Source organism: Limulus polyphemus, unplaced genomic scaffold, assembly GCF_000517525.1.
Source record: "Limulus polyphemus unplaced genomic scaffold, Limulus_polyphemus-2.1.2 Scaffold1833, whole genome shotgun sequence".
Classification (NCBI taxonomy): domain Eukaryota; kingdom Metazoa; phylum Arthropoda; class Merostomata; order Xiphosura; family Limulidae; genus Limulus; species Limulus polyphemus.
The window spans coordinates 165165-190679 of NW_013667443.1; the positions used below are offsets into that span (position 1 = coordinate 165165).

At 33.4% G+C, this 25515-nt stretch overlaps 1 protein-coding gene across 1 annotated transcript in view; it reads left to right on the top strand.

Moving 5' to 3' along the window:
• Positions 1-25515, top strand: part of LOC106465093 (protein TANC2-like) — a 55444-nt gene that overhangs the window by 25714 nt on the left and 4215 nt on the right. The window contains exons 12-22 of the mRNA XM_022392921.1: positions 1318-1504; positions 2270-2526; positions 3536-3776; positions 4083-4319; positions 4488-4667; positions 6125-6452; positions 6980-7155; positions 7606-7738; positions 8744-8835; positions 9350-9499; positions 12869-12969. Of these exons, the coding sequence (XP_022248629.1) occupies positions 1318-1504; positions 2270-2526; positions 3536-3776; positions 4083-4319; positions 4488-4667; positions 6125-6452; positions 6980-7155; positions 7606-7738; positions 8744-8835; positions 9350-9499; positions 12869-12969 (2082 nt within the window). The remainder of the gene's footprint in view (positions 1-1317; positions 1505-2269; positions 2527-3535; positions 3777-4082; positions 4320-4487; positions 4668-6124; positions 6453-6979; positions 7156-7605; positions 7739-8743; positions 8836-9349; positions 9500-12868; positions 12970-25515) is intronic.

Here is a 25515-nt window from a genome sequence, read left to right on the forward strand (position 1 = left end):
TAGAAAAAACTCCATGAAGCAAAAGGAAGATCTACTAGATATTAATTAAATTATAAATTTATCAATTCATGTGAATATGACTGAAAATTTCATTTTTCTGAAAAGGTGGTGTCTATTTACTTGTGACAACGCTGTGTAGATCCGTTTTTAGAAGGAGCTTCAGTATTTATATGTTTGTTTCCAAAACGAATCGAGGGCTAGCTTCAAGAGTCGTTCTTAATTTTCATGTGATAAACGATAGGGGAGGCAGCTAGTCAACATCGCTCACCGCCAGTTGTTGGGGTACTCTAACCGAATAGTGGAATTCACCATCGTATTATATATAACACATCCATGGCTAAAAGGGCCAGCATATTTGACTACGGGCTTCGATCCCGCAAGTATTTATATAAGAAAATATTTCGTTACTTAGTTTATGTTATATATATATAAAAAAAGTATTGTTTAATGTTAATGTGGCCCGGCATGGCCAGGTGGTTAGGGTACTTGACTCGCAATTTGAGGGGCGCGGGTTCGAATCACCGTGCCACCAAATATGCTCGCTCTTTCAGCTGTGGGAGAGTTATAATGTGACGGTCAATCCCACTATTCGTTAGTAAAAAAAGTAGCCCAAGAGTTGGCGGTGGGTGGTGACGACTAGCTGCCTTCCCTCTAGTCTTACACTGCTAAATTAGGAACGGCTAGCGCAGATATCCCTCGTGTAGCTTTGCACTAAATTCAAAACAAACCAAACGTTTTTTAATGATATTAGCCAAATTATGCATATTTGGTGGTGTTTACTTTCTCAACGTATTTTTACGAGTTAAATTTATTTAACTTTTTCGTAAAGTAAAATGTTTTTACTATGTTAAATTTTGTCATTTAAAATGCATTATCTACAATTCATTTTAAAGAGCAGAACCTATATCCGTGATATTTTCAGAAGAACTAATACAGCATTGGGTCCAAACAAATTGTTAAAAAACGTTTCTAGGTATAGCTTACTTTTATTGTTCTATTCAAACTTGTATATATATATATAACAATTATAAATAATAATGTTGTTAAGTACTTTGGTATTTTAATTTTTTTAATGTATGCACAAAATTAAGATCTCCTCAGTAATATTATCATTTTTTATTATTTGGTAACTATTTAATTTTAACTGATGGTTTCAACAATTCATAAATTCAATTAAATGCAGAATTAACATTGTTATTTATGCAATGCAGTTGTATATTATGAAAGCGAGATATGTACCGATTCTTTTTTCTTTAAACAATGTTCTTTAACTTCACTTGTTTATATAATCATAATTTCTTTCCTGACCACTGCTAGGTTTGCCAACCATCTGGTGTCATTAAGCAAAGGTTGCATGCTGTACATAAAACTCGTACTAGATCTTATTGAGAAGGGCCATCTAGTGGTGAAAAGTAGTAGCTACAAAGTGATACCTGTTAGCTTGAGTGAAGTGTACTTATTATCCTGTAATCTCAAATTTACCACAATCAAGGCTTATGAAAGAGTAAGTCAATTTTATGAAGTTATATTTTATGTTAAGTTAGAATTGTTTTCACGCTTTTTGTGTATTAATAGAAAATTTATGCTACAAAGATGGCATAAAAACATTTGCAATATATTATACACTTACAATTATAGTATTTTGACAGTAACTTTAAAGATTTTTAAGATATTAATCATTGAAAAAATACACTTTTTTTTGCTAGTCAGTGTTATTATTTTTTAAAAATGTCGGCGACTGAGATATCGATATGGTGACTCTTCAGAGCTGACAATTTTCATCAATTGAAAAATGAACCAATATTTTTGTTATCACATCCAAAAGTTTCACCTATCGGATTCTGTTGAATTTCGGAGCTTGTTTCTTTTTTTTTCAGTTCAAATCTTCCAACGTAACTGATACTCCTTTTTAATCATAAACTAGCTCCTGTCTGGTCTTGAAATGTTATCATTTAGGTACTTTTAATCTAAGGGCTAATGTGTCATTTCTAGAGATAAAAATATGGGAACTAGTTATGCTTCGAATGGTGTTTAGTTGTGAAGTATTTATTGAAAATAAACGTTTTACAGCAAAACCCTGTAAAAGATACCAGCAGTATGCTTGACAAGTGTGATATTCAAATCTAATCCTATCTCGATGCTGATGATCTAACAAAGTTATTATAAAAGTGTCATAAGGAAAAATACATTATTCTTTATAATTGTAGTGGTCATTTATTGACGATCTGGTTCAATTTCACCCAAATCATCCATTTTGTTTTCTCCATAGGTCAGCCCTCTACTGCAGGTCAGTCTAGCATCTCTCTATCCTCTGAAGCCAGTTGAATTGTTTCATAGTGTGAATGCTGGAATTATTGACCAGCCTCTCGCGTGGGAGAAATTCTGCCAACAACTAGATATACTGCTCAGTGGTCAGTTTTTAGTCATTCGACAGGACCAGTCTCTGATGTTCTCTCATCCATGCTTAAGAGAGTGGCTAAAGAGAAGGGAGGGAAATGAAAATACCAAATTTTTATGTGATGTCAAGTATGTCAAATACTTAAGTCACTTCTGTTTACCATGGAGTGTGTTATAGCTTTGGATTCTTATAATTAAATCATATTTTATTGAAAGTGAAAAATATCGTAAACAGCAGAAAGTACTGTAAAATTTTTGCCAAAGTGTATATTTTTCCAATTACAAATTACAATACAAACATGCAATAATATTTTAGCAATGATTGTATAAATTGTGGTTTTTTTATTTTACTAGAATACAACGAATGAATATATATATATATATATATAAAGGCTTGATCTATTTAAATGTTCCGTTTTTTTTTTCCATTAAACTATATCAAACCACTATAAATGTTAATTACAACTTTTTCTGTTGTGAAGATTTGATAACGCATAGTACTTAATTTCCTAATTATTAATCTGTAAAACTTGAATAAATAATTAAGACACTATTCAACTTATCATACTGAGTGTTGTTTGAAACTTTAATGTCATAATGCTATTTAATTTTCTCTCATTAACAAAATATTGAAATATAATTGTTTAGAAACGTTACGTATTCATAGATGTATGGTTTAGCTTCAGGAATAATCTAAGTCACTTAGTTGTTGACCCCGCTGGCACAGCGGTATGTCTGCGGACCTATAACGCTAGAAACCGGGTTTCGATACCCGTGGTGGGCAGAGCACAGATAGCCCATTGTGTAGCTTTGTGCTTAACTTCAAACAAACAAACTTAGTTGTTTGCTTTGTTTTATTAATATACAAAACCTCTATAATGAACTTAACTTAGGGTTTAGATAAGTAATAGGAATAAAGTAATTATAAATAAATACACATATATATATTCATTGTGTGTGGTCAAGGTAAAACTATTTATAAAAACTTTATGTAATACAAGAACACACTCACTGCTTTCTGTGTGATAATACAGGTTTGATATTCATTACTGTCATATGCATCAATTTTTTCAAAGTTAAAACTTTTGTTTAGAAATACTCTGTTTATTCTGTGATGCTTTATTTTTTTTTATAACAGGAATGGTCATGCTCTGATTTGTTTACGAATGAGTCGGTCAGAAGCACCTCTGACTCCGGAGCAGTGTTTAGAGTTAGGTCACCATATGCTTATGGCACACATTTACAGATCAACTGCTAAGGAGACATTAGCACCAGAGTTGGCTCCTCGTGATTTACAAGCATACTGGATACAACAAAGTACTGATGATATTACAGCTGCATTGACAACTATACGCAATGTGTACAGTCCAAATGTGAAGGTAACATAATTAGTACACTGACTCAAAATTTCATCATTAGGATATAATGATGTTTGCTGTAAAATGTGGTTTCTGATGAAATAGTTATCAGAAATATTGCCACAACAGTTATTAGTAGTTTGATTCAAAAACTCACTAAGAGTGTTTGTAATTTTGAGACATGCCCTTCACCAGTAGCTAGGCCTCATTTTGTAGTTTTAAAGAGGATTGAACATATGATGTTTAACGTGTTACCTTGGTGCAAAGGAATAATATGATTATTAGAGACAAAAACTAAATGAAATATACCATATCCTCTTATTGCAGGTTAGTCGATTACTTCTTTTAGCTAAGGCAGATCCAAATGGAAGAACTGGACAAATGGGGAATGCTCCATTTCTTGTAGTTGCTGCCTATGAAGGGATACTAGAAATGGTTGCAATTTTGCTTGAGTTTGGTGCCAATCCTAGTGCTACTAATGACTTTGGCCAAGATGCTCTTTGTTTAGCCAGCCAGAGAGGTCACCTTGAAATTATTTGTCTTTTGTTGAGCAGAGGAGCTAAGGTGAGTGGTTTATTACTTTTGTATCAAAATAATAAGTAAAAACATTTCTGTAAATAGTAGGCCTTCTCAATTTTTGTATTCAAGCTATTAATTTTTGATCTTATTTTGCTAAAAATGGCCTTTGAAAATTTATATACTTTAATACAGATTCACATTCTAATTCAATAGATAAATCAAAATGATAAAGGGGGACAGTGTTCTTTGGTGTATGCAGCTTTCCATGGACACCTAGAAGTGGTCAATTACCTTGTTCAGTGCGACTGGTCACTAAACAGCAAGGAAGGTCCTCAACTGGAACAAGCTGCTCAACAGTCTCTTGTATCAGCAGCTTTTAGTGGCCATGCAGCGGTATGTTGACAACATTGTTACAGCCAACTCTATTAAATCGTGTAACATATGTTCAGTTGGTAAAATCCCAGTGTTTTTGAAATACCTACCATTCACTGTTATGATATTAACCATTCGTGAAACAATTTCCGAGTACTTTAGAATGTTATTTTTTAATCTTTGGAGGTACTATTTTCTTGTATGAAATTTTGCACACTTAACTTATTTATATAAATGCTTTAAACTTTCTTTTTTTGCTTTTCAATCAAGAATATTATTCTATATCATGTTTATTTTAGGACGAAGTTATAGTTAATGCTTACTAAAAAGAGATAGTTTAAGAAACCTTTTTTGGCAAATTTCCCACCTAGTGATGGTGGTTTTTCCACTTGTATGATGTAATGGTAATGTGTAGTTTTTCCACTTGTATGACGTAATGGTCATGTGTGGTTTTTCCACTTGTGTGATGTAATGGTAATGGTGCAGTTTTTCCACTTGTATGATGTAATGGTCATGTGTGGTTTTCCACTTGTATGATGTAATGGTAATGTATAGTTTTTCCACTTGTGTGATGTAATGGTAATGTATTGTTTTCCACTTGTATGATGTAATGTGCAGTTTTTTCACTTGTGTGATGTAATGGTAATGTGTGGTTTTACCACTTGTGTGATGTAATGATCATGTGTGGTTTTTCCACTTGTATGATGTAATGATAATGTGTGGTTTTTCCACTTGTATGATGTAATGATCATGTGTGGTTTTTCCACTTGTATGATGTAATGGTCATGTGTGGGTTTTCCACTTGTATGATGTAATAGTAATGTGCAGTTTTTCCACTTGTATGATGTAATGGTAATGCGTGGTTTTCCACTTGTATGATGTAATGGTAATATGTGGTTTTACCACTTGTGTGATGTCATGTGAATGTGTATCAATAAATTGAAACAAGTTAATTTGACTCTGAAAGGCACATGGCAAGGCCTGGTGGTTGAGGTGCTTGACACACAATCTGAGGGTCACAGGTTTGAATTTCCATCACCGAATATGCTTGCCCTTTCAACCATGGGAGCATTATAATGTGACAGTCAATCCCACTATTCATTGGTAAAACAGTAACCCAAGAATTGATGGTGTTGACCTGCTGCTTTCCCATCTAGTCTGCTAAATTAGGGACGGCTAGCACAGATAGCCCTCGTGTAACTTTGCATGAAATTCAAAACAAGCCAAACCAAAACTGACTCTGACATGCCTATCATTGATCTTACATTATTTTGTATTTACACTCAATTTAGTTTATGATTCACCTGTTAACATATAAATGACATCCTTGCATGAATGGAGTCCTCTTATATCTTTTGCGTTTTATAAGAAAAAATGGAAATGAGATCGTATTAAAAAAAAGTATTTTTCAAGTTTTTTGCAATTTAAGGTTCTAATTTATATTTTCCATTGTACCTTTTTCTTCTATTGTTTTACAGGTTTGTGAACTCATACTAAACATGACCAAGGTCGGAATTAATGATTCAGATGACGTTACTGGTCACACACCTTTAACTGCAGCTTGTTTGGCAGGACAGAGGAAAGTATGTGAAATGTTGCTTCGAAGAGGTGCAACAGTTTTCACAACTAATCAGTTGAGAGAACCACCACTGACGTGTGCTGTAGCTGAGGGCCATTGGGAAATAGCTGAACTTCTATTGAACTATAAAGCTGCTCTGGAACAACCTGACAAAACTGGCAAGACTTCACTCATACTGGCTGCCAGTGAAGGACATTTAGGCCTTCTAGAGCTACTACTATCTAAAGGTATTAGGAAAACCAGTGGCTTTTTAACTCTTCTGTATTTTATTGTTAATGTTAAAAAGTAAGCAGTTATGTTAATATAATTTCCACATCACCTGTGCTGTATTGATCCTGCTGTGTTTGGAGGTTCTTTAACTAAAAAATAATTAAACCTTAGATCGATTAAGAGGAAAATAAAAAGTATTTTCATGTAAAATGGTATTTCTAGTTCAGTTTCCATCTGATCCATACACTGTTTTATTTTGTTGTTGTATATCATAAACAAACTATAATGGTACTACATTACCCTCAGAAACTGTATACTGATTTTAATGGATTATTTGGTAATTGGATGGTGTTTTATCTATCAATAATTTAATTTCAGTGGTGTTTATAATTCAAATGTATTATTTTACAATTGCTGCACTCACTGAAAAGTAGAAAGAGTTATCGTCTGGATTACAACACTTTCACTGAAAAGTAGACAGAGTTAATCTTCCCAACATTCCAGGATCCATCTTGTTTGATCTGCTAATTCTTTTCGTCTTTAGGTGCTCTCCCTAACAACACAGATAAAGATGAGTTAACTGCCTTATCTTGGGCTTCAATTAAAGGACAGTTACAAGCTGTACAATGTCTTTTAAACCATAGTGCCAATGTAAATCATGTTGACAAAAATGGTCGGACACCGCTGGACCTGGCTGCTTACAATGGGGATCCAAGCGTTGTAAGTTAACAGATAAGTATTCTTAGTGTTAGACAGCAGTTTTAGTTGTTAAAACATAAAACAAGCTTTGGTGTAGTGTAACCTATGTAGGACACACAGTTCCTCACACACTGTTTCCAGTATTTTTCTGTGACCTATGGGTTCTATATAACTTAAGTATAAGCAGAAATACAAGATAGTTGATTAGTTTTCACAAAACTTTCTACCTTTCAATTTTTCACTAATGAAAAATTATCTATTTTTAGCCAGTATTCTTCTTCTCCCATTTAGAAAAACGTGTTAAACTTATAAACTATGCTTTTAATATGACTGCAATAGTGTATTTCTTAAATGTAAATTGAAGAGAAAGTTTTATTTTTCTAAATTAAAAACACAACAAATAATTTTTTTTTAATCCTAACAAGTATGAATGATAATAAACAACCTTTAACATTATTCATTTCTGTTTAGGTAAAACTGTTGATGGACCAAGGTGCAGTTGTAGAGCACGTGGACTTCACTGGCATGAGACCTTTGGACCGAGCCATTAGTTGTCAAAATTTGGCTGCAGTTAATTGTTTTCTTCAGAGAGGAGCCAAAATTGGTAACAGTCCAGTTTTAAACTTGCAATGATTATCTACATAAAAAATATGTTATATGTTAATAAATAAGGGTTTTCTTCATAAGCTTCATTTTACAGCTTTGTGCGTAACTCCCAACAAAATGTTTTATTTGGAAAGACTATGCATCCATGTTTCTTGAGCTTGTATTAAAGTGTACCATGATATTCTACATACAGTGTAATGGATTTTAGACATAATTTCATCCAAATTATTTAGATGAAAGAGTAACCTAGATTTTATTTGTTTGTTTCTAAACTTTCACAGAAACTTCCTTAACCAGGAAATATTGTCAGTTTTAATAGTTAACTTTGGGAATAAAATCGATTTAATTAGAATATACCATTAGATCTAGAGATGCTAATCCCTAGGCCTAATACTAGTGAGAAAAATCCACACTAGGGTGTAAATGTTTTTTTTCCCAGTGGAATTGCGGTGAGTTACGGACTTGCAACGCTAAAATCCGGGGTTTGATTCTCAGCAGTGGACACAGCAGATAGCCCGGTATAGCTTTAATCTAAAACAAACAGTTCCTCTGAATTAGACCACTAAGCTTTTGAAATAGTAGTGTTTCAAAATAATAATGGATGAAAAAAGTGAATATATGAAAAATATTCTCTGGAATCTAGTTTGTATTTTATTACCGTTATTAGGCCTATTGGTTTCTTTTCTTCACCAGGTTTTATTTAAAAATCATAACCTTAATCGCTAACTCGCTCTCTAATCAGCTGTCCCGTTGACGATTAGAATAATGTATACGGTTAATACATTTATTTATATTTTAAGTTACCCTTATGCCAATATTAAAACAAGCAATACTAAGCACAAATAAATATATTTAAAACATCAGACTAAAATCACAAGGTTTTGTTTGTGTGTGACTTTAGTTTGAATTTAAATATAGATATTTGTGCTTGATAATTATTTCTCTTTTTACTGAAACGTGGGAAGCTCTTTCAAATAATTATTATGTCGCTTTTTATTTCTAGGCCCCCAGACCTGGGCTATGACTGAGGGCAAGCCTGATATGTTGTTGCTTTTGCTGAAAAAACTTCATGAAGATGGAACGACTCTATACAAGGTTAGTCAGTGTACTTGTTTTAATTTTACTTCTGGATTAGATAATTGGAAAAATAAAGTATTTTTTTTATACATTTAAAATATTGATAAGTAATTCTCAAAGAAACCCCCCCAAGCAATAAAACTAAAAACTTGTAACGCTAAAAACCGGGTTTCGATACGCTTGGTGGGCACAGCATAGATAGCCCCTTATGAAATTATGAACTTAACAAAAAACAAACTCAAGGAAAATTTAAAAGGTTCGGATATATTAATTAAAGATGGTTTTATTTTGATAAAAAGTTTGTTAGAAATGTATTATATTTAAATGAGCATATCAAAGATCACGACAATTCACGTGAAAAAGTAGAATGAAGTGTTTTTCTAGGCCTTTTAATACAGTCTGAAATGTTCCATTTGCTAATATATGTAACAGGAATAAGATATTTTAATAGTTTGATTGCAAAGAAATTTACTCAAAATGCTTGGTATTTAGAGTATAAATTATTGAACCATTCCAAACTTCTGCTTTGCAGAAAGGCCGACTGAAGGAAGCAGCGTACCGTTACCAGTATGCCTTGAAAAAATGCCCTAGTGATGAAACCATGAAGGATTACTTCCAAGCATTTCAACAAGTCAAGTTCCAATTGTATGTGTTTCTGTCCAAATGCAAACGGAAAATAAATGTAAGTGTCTATCCAGTTTTCCAATAGTTTACTCTAGCATGGTTAGAGCACTTGACTCGCATTATGTGGGTCATGGGTTTGAATCCCGTCACCGAACATCTTCGCCCTTTCAGCCGTGGGAACATTATAAGGTGACGATCAATCCCACTATTCGTTGGTAAAGAGTAGCCCAATATTTGGTGGCGAGTGGTGTTCGCTAGGTGCCTTTCCTCTGTTCTATCACTGCAAAACTAGGGACGGTTTGTGCAGATAACCCTCGTTTAGCTTTGCTTGAAATTCAACAAATAAACGAATCAAACGAGTCTTGCTTCGTTCACATGAGCTAACCCCAAGAAACCCTTCTCTGGGATAACTCTCCTTGGAGCATCCTTATTCCTTTTGAGAGTCCCTGCACTTTCAGATGGCGCCAGCGTGGCATCAAAGAGCACTGAATGAAGCATTAAAGCTACAAAATGTGTCTTAGAGGGCATGGAATTGTCTACGGTTGTCTGATTAAAGAACCACATAATGCCTCCAACAATTTGAAAATTCTAAGAATAGGGGATGACCCACTTTCTGTTAAACTGTGATGGTCATGCATGACCACATAATCTGAAAAAACTCTTGATAATTGCAAGGTACATGTCAAACAAAGCACTTGCGTAGATACTATTTCAAAAACAATTTTATCTACTAAATCTATTACTAGAAATTGGTAATCCTTAGTTAATTTTGAGTAGAATAGAATACTTGAAGAGAGGTGCCAATTTTAGAACTTTTGAAGTTAAGCTGTATTCACAAACAATATAATTTAAAGTATTATTAAGGCCCTTAAGAACCAGTGAAAGCTCTTCGACCTCCCCCACCCCCGCCCTCTCGATGGGCCGCTGCACTAGAAATCGGTCAAAATGGAGTCTCTGTGGCATGGAATCACTTCCAAGAGACAAGAAGAGTGGACAGAAGACATTTTGGTGGTGAGCAAAGGGTGACAACACATCAACAGGACCCGATACCTTGTTACATCAGCAAGTAGAAAACGGACTTTGAATGCTACAAGTCTTTATAGAAACCTCAGAAATGTTTCTGGAGTTATTGTATCCATCCAGACAGCGAGAAACGGACTCCATGCAGCCTGGACTGAAATCAAGAAGACCACAGTGCGAGTTCCAATGAGAGCCAAATACCGAAAGCACAGGCTTGAATGGTGTAGGGAATATCTGGACTGGACACAGACTCCTTGGTCAAATGTTCTTTTCACAAATGAGTCCAAGTACTGCCTGTACTATCACGATGGATGCACTCGAATGTGGAGACGAACTAATGAGAGATACGCAGATGTGAATGTGATAGAACATGGTCGATATGGAGGTGAGTCAGTGATGGTTTGGGGTGGTGTCAGTCTCAGGGGTCGTACAGACTTGTACATCTTCCAGAATGGTCCTTTGAACGGAGAAAGGTACAGGGATGTTCTGGATGTTTTTGTGAGACCATACGCAGAAGCCATGAGTCCAGATTTCATTTTAATGGATGAAAATGCAAGACCACACAGGGCCAGGCTGGTGAACCAGTACCTGGAGGACGAAAGTTTCGAGAGAATGGACTGGCCAGCATGCTCACTTGACCTGATCCTATTGAACACGCTTGGGACAGACTGCAAGCAGTAGTATCAGCTCGTTCACTGCAACCTACTAGCTTAGAGGAGCTTGGAATCGCCCTAACCCCAAAAATGGAACAATATGCAGCAATAGACTTTCACCAGACTGATCCCAGGCATGGGAAAATGCTGCCAGGCTGTCATTATTGCGAGAGGAGGACACACCCATTATAAGGTCAATTAATAGTTTGTTGTCCAACACAAATAAACACTTTTATATCAAATTTTGTTTAAACTGTTTAATATTTTTGTCAGTGCTTAGGTCAGATAGTGTAGCCCCAGCCAAAGTGGTCCTCTCCTACCAATTAGCACCAATTTTGTCAGTAATTAGGTCAGATAGTGTAGCGCCAGCCATAGTGGTTCTCTCCTATCAATTAGCACTAATTTTGTCAGTGCTTAGGTCAGATAGTGTGGCATCGTTTCCAATCCAAACTATTGACCACAGGGAGACAACCGGTAGGTAGTATTCACTTTTATTTTTATACATTGCTATTACTCATTATCTTAGAGTAACCAAAACTTAAACTCATAAAATTTTAAATGTTCCAATAATTGTTAAAACAATGATTATATTTTTTATATTTTTTTAAAGCAGAACGTAGATTGATAAATTACAAACACACTATATATGAAAAAAAAATATTACCACCGTTAGATGGAGCTACTTCTTGATGGTCGCGAGTGGACATACATATTTACTTGTTTTGTTTTGAGGAAAACTGAACACTTTAAAGCTTGAAACATATTTTTACTAAATAACAGCAGCTACTGGTCGATAATGAATTATGTTACTTCAATAATGTAATAATTATTAAGTACTTGTACCAAAATAAAGTTTTCATATAATTAATGTAACAAAGTACACATTTTGTAGGTTATTACTTCACAATTATAATGCAATTTATTACAATAACTTATAATAGTGGATTTAATAATATGATCTTTATTTGGACAAACCTCCAATATAATTTATACTCTTGAGAAAAGAAATAGAAAAAAATCGAAAGGGAAAATAAATTATTTAATTTTGTATTTGAAATCAAAGACAAATTAATGTAGGGCCATAATTGAAATTATCGGCAGAAATGAAAATTAAATTAAATTCTTTTCCTGTTTCCTTTATATATTTCAAGTCTAGGTGTCACTGGTGTAGTTCTAGCTGGAAATTTTAATTAGCCGCCTGTGATGCAGCGTTTTAGTTGACTGATCAAAGTTAATTGCTGTTAAGGTGGTGTTCATACCGTTGATGATGATATAGTTAAAAGTCCTTTGGGAGCTAGCTAAAAAGGCCTCAAAGTTCTTAATATTGGCTACATTGGTGCCGCTCATTTGGGATTCTTTTACTATTACTTAGTGAATTAGTACAATTTTTGGTACAAGGCGAAACAAATTATTACGTTAAATGAATACAAAAGGGAATTTTTAATGTTATATATTATACATAAAAATATATAGAATTTTTGACATTTTTATTGCATTCACCAACATGTAAGTTGACAGTTAGAGGTTTTGAAAATTTCGCCATGTTTGAATCTAAGTTCTCTGCAACAGAGAATCGAGTCTCTGTAACCTTAAGAAGGTAACGAAAGGATAAAACTGTTACCTCAAATTTGATTTTGCCTAATATAGACATTTTATATAATAAGTGTTTGGTAACTTTTTTTTGTAAGTTACTGTGTATATATGTACATATGTATAAACTTACACGTAAAGTTAATTTTTTTTGATTTTAACAGGATTTTAACGCTGCTATTGAAGCAGCTGATCAGGCTATTTTGGTGAAGCCCAAATCTATTGATGGTTATTACACCAGAGCACGTGCTAAGCATGAAGCAGGGTAAGTTTTTAAACACCTAAGTGGTAATATGTTTATCTGTGTTTTATTTTTCTGTTTATCTATTTCTACATATTTGTACAATGTTTTATGATTTGTTCACTCTTCAAATTCCATGTTTATCAAGCCAAACATAAATCTTGTATTCCTAAACAATATCAAATGTAGAGGTCGCTGCATTATCACAACCATTACTAAAGCAAGACAAGTAACATTTTCCACAGTGTGTGTGTGTGTGTTTCATTATTTGATTTCAGATCAATGAATGTAACAGAGAATTATTAGTCTACCGATAGTTTGAGTTGTAAATGCGTGTTACATAGTAGTGATAAGTAATTTTTCTCCGTGAACAAATTATAATTACTTTGTGATCGATTGGGAGCGAAAAAATGTGTCCAGAGATTATCAGCCTATTGATCTTGTCTAGTAAAGTGCAATAGAATTATAAGTTGAAAATTATTGTCTAAGAAGAACTTGTCAGGTACGAAAAATTCCTAATTATTAACACGGATGGATCAATAGAATGAATTATACTCTGTCTCGCTGCATGTGTAACTTGGAAGAAAAACGGTTCTATACGCGCTAAGGTCCTTACACTTTCTGGAATGTCATAAAAATTGTAGCTAGAGAGGATTTTTGAATGAACGATTACCAAGTTTTATGCTGACAAACTCAATAAAGTCGATCCACGCTTACAATGTATATTTGTTATTTAATAAAAAAAAATTAAATAATATATTGTTGGTAATTTAATAATCGTTTAAATACCGCACCCCTAAAGTTATTATTTGTAAATAATTGATACCTTACCAAGTTTAGATTACACAGGCCTACGAATGTAAAATTCATAAAAGTTGTTTTGGTTTTAATAACGGATTTTCCATAATTCAGCTACGCAGATTTTGAAAACTTTAACTCTGAGGTCCGATATCATATAATTATAATAACATTAAGAAAATAGAGCTAGAATAACGATCATATGTCTATGAGATCTTCGATTGCTTGTGAGATTGGTACCTCCAGGATCAATAAAACTCCGTTATAATGCCTCAGTCTGACTCGCATAAGAACTGGTCTAGATGGAACTGGGATTAATTGACTTCATCGCTCTTGCCTCCCCGGGGGGATTTGATCGCTCCTATCACCTCTCTTAAAACTATGGTCAACTTTATTTTGCTCGCCACGCTAACTTGTACTGTTTACAGAACAGAACTTACAAGTGGAGTATTATAACCTGTTGTGTTTCTTTTCTATAAGATTCCATAAGGATATTAGTCAAAATAAGTGGCAAGTTTTCAGTAACTGATCCAGAATTTTCAAACAGGAAAAACACAAAGAAATAACATAGGCCTACGATGGTTTTATTGTCTAAAACTTTTACATGTTCTACAGTAATTCCTGTACGCCGAATCTGAAAATGATATCCATTTTTCTCCATCACGTACAGATTTTTCACAAAACGTCATATGCACTTTTACATAAGTGACTCATTTTCATTAAATTCGGGTCACATTTTGTTATGCTTAAAATGTTGACAACCAGTGGCTATAGATTTCTCTAGACCAATCGCGACGTGAGAGTCTTATCGATTGTTCTAGAACCCAAACATAATAATAAAAAATGTTCATTGTGGTAAACGAAATAATAATTTGATCTAAGTTTTTTTAATTCCCGACTTGTAAAAAATCCTTACGTGATAGAAAAAAATTAATATTATTCATATCAAGAAACTCCCGTCGAAATCTGGAACGTTGACAGGTCTGAACGTGTGAACTTCATAAAGCTGAAAAATTTATGTGAAAGTTTGTAAATTACCTCCACTCAAGAACAACATATTCTAAGCAACATCGCATAACTTCAAATGTATAATTAAAATAATAATAATATTTCGATATACAAACTGTAATACAAGCTATTCATCTATTAGAAAAGCTAAATGGCGATTAAGTTCTCTCATCTATTGTACAAAAAAACCAGCATCCATCCAAGTAAGTGGTATCACACTTCTTATTGTGTCAAGGTTTCTTTTTCTTGGCCATTGTGAAGATCAGTATCTATTGTAGGACATATTCACCACTACTGATATTCATCCCGAAAAATTAGGGAAACGTCTATACCTGTCAACACTGAGACGTGCCCAATCGGGAGATTTTTTGTAGAAGCACTGCAAAAGCGAGTAGCGTCCCCTGGGGGGGAATGCTCCCCCAGAAAATTGAGAACAAAAGGTGCATTTTTATGCATTCTGGGGAACTTCAGACATTTATTTACACTTATATGATTGAAATAGTGTATTCTTTTTTTCAATATACAGTGGGCTTATATACTAAGAGAATCACAGTCACCTGCTAATATTGTTATAAACTTATGATAAAAAAACCTTGTTGAAGCGTTGTACATTTGCTGTTATGTTAAACTTATATCAAAGTTTTTCTTCATTACCCATTCAAGCCGTCTCCAATCATTTTTAGTCTCAAAGTGGGTTCCTCGTCATCGAATTTATATTGTAAGAATTGAACAATAAAAAAAATACACATATCCTGATTAGTGTTCTTTGTTATATCCGTATGTTACACTTTTGGCATCTTTCAATACCTGCTTGCTATGCTTGTATTTACTGGCTGAGGAATCTGAGTTAAATTCGCAGTTTAAAAGAGCACATACTGTGTCAGGACCTAAATGAGTCCTATTCTTTGTTACGATCTTTCCCAACATTGAAAATGTTCTTTCACTCGATACACTGGAAAGTGGTACAACAAACAAATAGTATAACACAACAAAGTATAACAATATGACATAAAGTGAATAAATATTTACTATATCCTGGTTGGCACTCTGTGAAATTGAATTTTGAGGCTCTATTCTTTTTGTTAAATTATTTATTAAAAAGGTTGATATTGGGAGATCCTGGTCGCGTGTTGGGAGATCTTGAAACAGGACGCCCCTAAAGTGATTACTGAAGATAATTTTCATATGGCGCCTTTTATTCCCATTTAATTGGTCTTCATTGGGCAGGGAACTGATTTCAAGAATTGGAGTCTCCTTGACCTAAGCATGCTTATTAGGTACAATAATGTTAATTTATCATGGAGATAATATATTATTTCATGGGACGTGGGTTGGCCCTGTGTTACAGCTCTAAATTTTGGAGTTGACAAGCCAGATGTGTAGTGCAAGGGAGCAATATGGCCAGGTGGTTAGTGCGCTCGATTCGCAATCTGAGGGTCATGGGTTCGAATCCCCATCCCACCAAACATTCTCTCCCTTTCAGCCGTGGGAACGTTATATTGTGAGGGTCAATTCCACTATTCGTTGGTAAAAGAGTAGCCCAAGAGTTGGCAGTGGGCGGTGATGATTAGCTGCCTTCTCTCTGCCTTCCCACTGCTAAATTAGGTCTAAGCCTAGTGGCCTTGTTTCCGGATTCATCTGGAATTTAATACATCTATACATCTTGTTATGTTGTATTTCTGGCAGTTAATAAATTAATTTTCTGAAGTTTTGCTGCTTGATCTATCTTTCGATCGCCGAAATATCAGGATTTGTTTGGCCTATTTCTCAGTCATTGCAACATCAAGAGTTTCTATGATCAAACAAATCTTTGCTGTTAGATTTGTGAGATAGCAAGTTATATTATCTTGGTTGTGGTTTTGTTTATCGTTCATTTATTATTCCATCTATGTTCAGTTTATATATGAATTTTTAGTTACATTAAACACTAAATCACCTTTTAGCTGATCACATATATTTTGAGTAAATATCTATGTATCATGAAATTGACACCAGTTTCCTCAGCGGTGACGTACAGATATTATTAATGCATCAAAAGATTATGTAAATTTATGATTACATGAGATGTACTCTCGTGTCCTAAGCAGTCAATACATATCCTGCCATAAACTTCATAAACTAAGTCACGAGATAGTTCGTGAATTAATGCTGTCTGTCACTCGATATTGTTATTAATATAGAAAAGTGATTTCAGACCATTGTTTGTTGTTGTTGTTGTTTTGGAATTAGGTATTTTTCTGGTTCTTTCCTTAATTACAGAATTTGAAATAATTAATATTTATGTTTTATTGTTCATTAACATTAGTATCCTGACCAGGCACGTGTTTATTAACTGTGTTTTTGGTAACTGCTAAATTTTATTCCAAGTGTTGTTACAGTTTAATAAATGTTTTTTGTTTTTCGTTGTTGTTATTATTGAACCATTGTTGTAGCGGCATGTTATTTTAGACCGTTACAACTGCTTAATGTTACAGTGATCGAGAGATAGATCAAATAAATCCTTGGTGCTCCGATGATCGAGAAATAAAAACGATGCTTATGTCATTAAGATCACGAAACACAAATTCTTGATACTACAGTGATCGCGATATAGATCAAACAAATTCTTGATGCTACAAGGATCGAGAAACAGATCAAAAGAGTAAGAAAAAAATAAATGCTTGTGAGATATATATTTATGGTGTATCATTGTTGTGATTACAATATTATTTGTATTTTATGAAAAGTATTTGAATCTGAACAAACGATCGTTATGTATATATGTAACTAGTACTTCTCTAGGCAGTACCTGCATATTACTTGTTAAGGTATTATACATTACAAAAATGAGAGGTACTAAAAGAAAAACGTTAGCTCAGTTAGAAGTAGAGAGTAATTCCACTTCACAGTAACTAAAAGAATTTTTATTTGAGGGAGAAAAAAAATACTCTTAACTGAATCAGTACCGCAGTTCAACTTACTATTGAAAAATGGATAAAACTTGAGTTGTTGCTTTTCCATGAGCACAGAAAAATATTTTGCTAATTAACTAAACATATTTTATGACAATAGTTTTTAAAAGTTTAACGAAAATTCAAAAAAGCACGAACGGCGTGTTTTTTTTTTTTAATATTAACAATGACGATCAAAGAAACAACCGTTGAGAGGGAAGATTAAAGTCTCAACTTTAAGGATTTTATTTTTTGTCATGTTTCCATTTGTTTTCGCGCTCCGCTATACACTTCAAACCATGTGTATCTTCCAGGTTGTTTTGATAGACAGCTTGCTTACCAATGCCAAATACAAGGAAATGACGTTGTAATGACGTATGGTTCGAGTAACGGGAAATAATACTTCACTTGTCAGATCCGTTCTGTAAACAGTACAAGTTAGCGTGGCGAGCAAAAGACAGTTAGTTGACTATAGCTTTAAGGGGGCGAAGGTAACGATCGATGCCCCCCACCCCGTAGAGACAAGATCGATTAAGTCAATTAATCCAAATTCCATCTGGACCAGTTTTTATGCGAGTCAGACTGCAGCATTATAAATTCAGATTTATAACGATGTTTTAGACATCCTGAAAGTACCAATCTCACGTGCAACTGGAGATCTCATTGACTTATGGTCATATTCTAATTCTGTTTATGTTTTGTTATCACATAAGATTCCAAGATATTGGACCCAAAAGTTAAAAATTCCAATTTCCTTACGCTTTGACGTTTCTCTAATTTTTCGGAGTGGATCCCTCTAGCCAGTTGATTGATATTATATATATATAGACACTCACACACAACGTTTATATGTTATGAAATAGGCTCTGATTTTCATGATGGCCACGAAAAGGAACACTCGACACTTTAAGAAGTGTAAGAGTGCCACCATTCACTTGGATGGATGCTCTTATACAATAGGTAAGAAAAATTAATTCACTATTTAACTTTTCTAATAGGTGTATAGATGGGATTAAATGTAATATTTGGAAAAATATTATTATTTTATTATACATTTGAGGTCATGTGATGTTTCGTAGAATATGGTGCTTCAGAGTGAATATTATTTACAAACTTTAACGTAAAGCCCTTAAAGTGATAATTGAAGACAATTTTCATGTAGTGTTTTTTTATTTTAATTTAATTGGTGTTCAGAACTGATTCCAAGAACTGGAGTTTCCTTGATCCACGCTTACTTGTTAGATACAAAAATGGAGGTAATATATTTTTTCATGGGGCATGGATTTATTCTGTGGTACAGCTCTGAGTATAGGAACTGGCGCACTTTAAACTGTAGGAGCGTTATAAAAGTGACAACCAAAGAAATCCCTTAGCATGGATGGTGGGTGGGAGGATGCTGCTTACTGACTTCCTTCCCTATGGTCAGTATTTTAAAATTACGGACGGCGGCTTAGTCGTAAATATGAAATACATGTACTATGGTTTCATAATCAAAGGAGTAACAAAATATGTTTCAAACTAGTAAGCTTTATTACGGATTGTTTAGATTTTTTAATTACTGCTCAGAAAAAAGTTTCGTAAAAAATAATTTGTTATAGAACTTTCGTATTTTATACGCTAAACCTGAAGTGTGAATAAACGTGTTACAGATAGCTCTTTTTTTTTTACGAACGTGGAAAGTTGGAACTAAATACCTGAGATTTTGTCTGAGTAAATAAATCAAAGGAAAGGTAAACGTATAATAAATAGCAGACATCTTAAAGTTAAGAAAGTATCTGAAGATTTTTATCCGTGTGATTATCCTAAATTATTTTGAGTTGCATTCGAACAATACCAATAAATGTCTAGGAAAGATGAATTAACGTGGAAATACATTTAAAGATATCAAGGCTGTTTCTATCCTGAAAATACTTGTAGAATGTTTATATGTTTCACGACAGCACACATTTCTAGTTCAATGTTTCAAGATTTTAAGAACCACTTATACGAACCAACGTAAAAGAGAGAGAGGGAGCTCCAAGCTTTCAAAATCAATTTCTTCTCAGCACCCCAACTTTGAGTTTTCAGCTTTCAAGATCTGTTTTCATCTATAACTCGGTTATAAGGCTGAACTCGATTTTCAAGATATGTGGCTATTCGGAAACACAAATAGGTGTTATTAGATTTCACTATCCATTAATACAAATTATTCTAGTTACTGTCTATTTTCGTCGTTTGGACTCTTGTCGTAAACCTTATTTTTACAAATACCGGTGTTATGTTTGTTCTTTTTCCCATTGCTTGCGCTAATTGTTAATATTGAAGTGCTGGCTCACAGCCTAACCTTGTTCCTACTGTAGGCCTGCTTGAGAAAACCTGCTGTAATTTTATTTTAATGTAAAGTAGCCGCTTTTATTCCCATCTCTGTAAACATCAGTGTATTTGGTGAATCAGTACACTAGAGTATGCTTTTTACGTTCTAATTAATGTTTTCGTGTTTCTATGTCGTCATAGAAATTACCATAGTAGTTGGTTTTCAACCATAATAAAGTCGTATAAACTGGTAAAGATGAAAACTGTTGAAAGATTACAACAGTACTTATGTACAATCTAATTTGTATCCAGGTTTCAACTGAAATCGTAAAAAAGTTATTGAATTCAAATATATTTCAAGATTATTTTCTGTCTGAGTGAGTACAATCTGATAAAAAAGGACACTTCAGACTACTCTAACAAACATATAATTGAAGTTGGTTTAGACCACGAGCTTTCAAATATTTCTAAGAGACCTTCATAAATTGAGTTAGGTACCCTACTTGCTCAAGAGCTTTTGAAAGTGTTGTCAAGTTTGTGGTTTCAATTATCTATCAATAAATGAATGAAGAATTAGTCTGAAAACATCTACTTTTCTTTTTACGTTTTTAATGATGCTTTGATTTTGGGCAAAATATAATTATATTATGTTTTTCACTTAATATTTGGACTCTGTCTCCTACTATAGCAGAACTATTCAGATGGTAGTGAGATTACTGGCCTCTTCCCTTGAAAACTTCCCTTCGTGGTCTCTCATTTTTTAATGAAGGTTAATTTGAACAACAACTTGATTTGTGCGTTTCACAGTGTTAAACTTAATGCATAAAGTTATGAAAAAAGTCAGCATAATATTCAGCAGATGGTGATTGTCAGAAACTTTATAAAGAACATTTTGGGTTTACTAAGGTTTGTAAAGAACAAATGTCCAGGAACCCTCTGAAATGAACTTAAAATGGGAATAACTGCTTATATGATGAACCTGTTAAGAGAGAGAGAGAAAGTTTGGAAATATAAAGTAATACTACGAAAATGCTTTCAATTAACCAAACTGAAATTGTGTTGTATTTGAAATACGTACTTTTAAATGTTTAAAGAAGCAGTTTAAAAGTGGTTACTTGTTAATGGAAATTTCTGTAGGTTTTTAGTGATTTTAAAATACGCAATATTCTATTTTTGAACGTGCATCTAACGTAGTATCTATATACAGAACTTTATAGAATTTTTATCGGTTATTTTTATTGTTCATTATGGTCCTGGATCGAGCTTTTTGAATACTTTGTAATAATATAAAGAATTAAAATTACAGTAAATAATCTAAGAATATTGTATAATATTGTGAAATCTTTATTGAGACTAGCTCGGAATGAGATAATCTTGTAAAGTTCTTATTAAGACTAGCTCGGAATTAGATAATCTTGTGAAATTCTCATTAAGACCAGCCCAGAATGAGATAACATTGTGAAATCTTTATTGAGACTAGCCCGGAATGAGATAATATTGTAAAATCTTTATTGAGACAAGCCCGGAATGAGATAATCTTGTAAAGTTCTTATTAAGACTAGCCCGGAATGAGATAATCTTGTGAAATTCTCATTAAGACTAGCCCGGAATGAGATAATATTGTGAAATCCTTACTAAGACTAGCCCAGAATGAGATAATCTTGTGAAATCCTCACTAAGACTAGCCCAGAATGAGATAATCTTGTAAAATCCTTATTAAGACTAGCCCCGTATGAAATTAATATAACACTTTACAAATCTTAATCTTAAGTAACATTTAAAACATCCAATTTCCTTAAAGCATGATCGTACTTTTTAGCATTTATCTATAAATTCTATAAATATAAATTCGTAACCAATAATTCACCCGACACATTAAATAATTGACCCTTAGCTGTTGGTTACAGTATAGGGTTCTAAGTTTGTTATTCACAAATTAGGAGTATGTAATACCACGTTTTCTTTCAGGAACACACAGTTTCTAAATCATACTGTATGCTACACATCCATTTCGTATTACGTAGTTGTACATTTCCTACAATTCTACTTATCGCCTTTGCCTCTAATTTACATCGAAAAACGAACAAACACTGAAGTACTACATGAACGTATGTAGGAAACTGTGTGTAATTTGGAAAGTGATTAGGAAACTTCGTCCAATTCAGGGGCTTCACTGATTCATAGAGATGTAAGAAACGTGAAAGAGTTGAAACTACATCAACTGAACGAATATTACGTAGTAGCACGTGAATACGGTTGGGAAAGTGTCGAAATTCACACAGAGTTATCTGCTGTGTCTACCGTAGGGAATCGAACCAAGGATTTTAAAGTTTTTAGTTCGTAAACCTACCGCTGACTTGGTGTACATTTTGTTCAAATGATGTACTTTCAACTATTTTACACTTATTAGAACTGTATACAACATTTACACTTCTTAGAACTATATACAACATTTACACTTCTTAGAACTATATACAACATTTACACTTCTTAGATGTATGCACAATATTTACACTTCTGCATTTTTTCAACATTCCAAAATACTGTAATTTACTCCAAAGGAGAGGAAACTTTACTTAATTAGGTCAATACTTGCCGGCTTCGAACAGGTTAACGTCATTCACACAGTTAGGATTGTTCCCTACATTATTTATACCTTTTATTGCAACAATTCATACTTAGAACGTACTTGTCGCATTATCTGTAACTTCATTGTTTTCAGTTTATTTTTTTTTACTGCAACAATAATACGTTCATAGTTGGAACGTACTTTTCTCATTATATGTAACTGCTTTGTTTTCAGTACATTTTTATTGCAACAATAATACGTTCATGCTTTGAACGTACTTGTCGCATTATCTGTAACTTCTTTGTTTTTAGTTTATTATCATTTTTTACTGCAACAATAACACATTCACACTTAGAACGTACTTGTTGCATTATCTGTAACTTCTTTGTTTTCAGTTTATTTTTTTACTGCAACAATAATACGTTCAAACTTGGAACGTACTTTTCGCATTATATGTAACTTCTTAGTATTCAGCGTATTTTTTTACTGCAACAATTCATACTTGGAACGTACATATGGCGTTATCTGTAGCTTCTTTGTTTTCAGTTTATGTTTTTACTGCAACAGTAATACGTTCATACTTGGAACGTACTTGTCGCATTATCTGTAGCTTCTTTGTTTTCAGTTTATGTTTTTACTGCAACAGTAATACGTTCATACTTGGAACGTACTTGTCGCATTATCTGTAGCTTCCTTGTTTTCAGTTTATGTTTTTACTGCAACAATAATACGTTCATACTTGGAACGAACATATCGCAATAACAATTACAAAGCAGAAAAACAAATGGTTCAAAAAATAACTGAACAAAATAGAGCTGACATAAACAGAAAGCTAAAATGTCACTTTATTGCGTGGGTTTTTCGATTATATTGTCTTCAGTAGATTTCATACGATAACTAAATATGCCATAAGACTGATGAAAATCAGTATACTAGAAAAAATAATCGCTATTTTTATAAAATTATGTTAAAAACTTAAAATGACTTTAATAATAAGCAAGCGTTATTTTTCTTCTGTGTAATGTTTTTATATTTGAATAATAAACAGATCTTGTACGCACTTAAAGCAGATATACATAGCGTATATAATAAAGACTAGTAGTACCTAACGTTTTGTATCATTGTTTAACGGAAAGTACCAAAGTGACGTCAATAACTGCATTCTTCAGTCACGTGGTATGCTGTTTATGAGACGATGGCTACATAGATGTAGTTTCCCGAGGCTACTATTTATTAGTTTCTTATGTTATATTCATGATAAAGTAGTTTTTACGTTCGTATTCGTGTAAACAACTGTCTTCCTCTGTTAAAAATTATATTCACTAAAGGAGGTAGTTCTATGATTTAATTCTTGTTGTTGGGTGTAGACTTATTTTAACGTTTCTTTGTAAATTTTGTACTAGCTTTAAATAGAGCAAACTGAGCTGAAGAACATGATTATTCTCTCTGAGAAATATTACATTCTTTAGGCTTAAGTTTTTGTAGAAGAAGAAAATTTTATTTCTCAATTTTGAGAGAATACTGTATTCATATTTAATTTCTGATTATGGAAGAAAATTTATCCTATAGAGGACACTATCTATTATTCTTCAGCTACGATAAAGCTTTAACAACTAATTACTTACCTGCGCTCTGTCTACCGCAGGGAAACAAACTCTGGATTTTTCGTTGCAAGACTGTAAATTTACCGATGGTTCACCGAGAGACAATTTCATAAGAGTTTCTACTTAATTTTTCATAGATTAAAATAAATAAAAATATTAAAGTATTTACTACTTCCACTCCAATCCGGTAAGATTGAGGGCTAATAACGCTAGAATCCAGGGTTTAGCCCTATGACCACAGCAAATATATCCCATTGCACAGCTTTGCACTTAAACAAAATATTTTCTCCGGATCATTAAAAATACACTTTTTTCGTTAAATTATTTCTGTTTTATAAGAAGTTATCTTGATTGCTCAGGTAGCTTAGGTTTTGTGTAGACGTTATCTTGATTGCTCAGGCAGCTTAAGTTTTTCAATATTCTGCGCCATCTTTTATACCAACAACTGTTATAGTGTGATTACTGATCTAACGACGACCTGCAAAACACGCAGCCACCTAATCATTATAGGAAACTGCTCATATTATCGTTTTTCACAATAAAGATGGCTTCTAGTTAATGTGTTGACGCTAAGATGTGGTCTCTAAAAGGCTTATTTTGATTTTAAGCCCGTACAAACAACAAATTTCAAGACATCTTATTAGGAAAGCGCCAAATGATTAGACGAAAGCTACTCACTAGAGTATATGTCAGTTTCGACTTAAGGCTTTTTTGATCGGTTAGCGTATTTTTGAGTTTGATTTTAAAGATACAACGACAAAACATGAAACAACTGTAGGTAAAAGTCCCAACTATAGTATTCTGAAAATATTCATGGACCAAAGTACGCATTTTGTTTTCATCCTGTGATTAATAATAATCCTATGGGTCTAACATATGTTTATAATACACAAATCAGTCAGTTATGCTAGGAAACAGCTGGTGTAGGATATAGAGGAGAAGAAAATAAAACTATTGTAAAATCACGAAAAGGAGGGGGCTTTAGAATATATTTTCATGGGACACATTTCTTTACTTGTGATTGGTATTAGGCCTATGGATTTAGCACATGTTTCGTTTACTTTTTTGTGAAGATTAATTTTTGACTGTTGGAAAAAAGCGTATTGAATCATCTGGTCATATCCAGAACCTATAACTACATAAGTTAGAGAACTTGATTTTCTCTCTTGTTGCAATTAACTTGACTATGATGATTTCAACATGTAACATGTAACATGTAGACTCCTTCTATAAAGGTAACTGTCGTAACAATAGACTCCTTCTATAAAGGTAACTGTCGTAAGAATAGACTCATTCTATAAAGGTAACTGTCGTAAGAATAGACTCCTTCTATAAATGCACTATCGTAAGAATAGACTCATTCTATAAA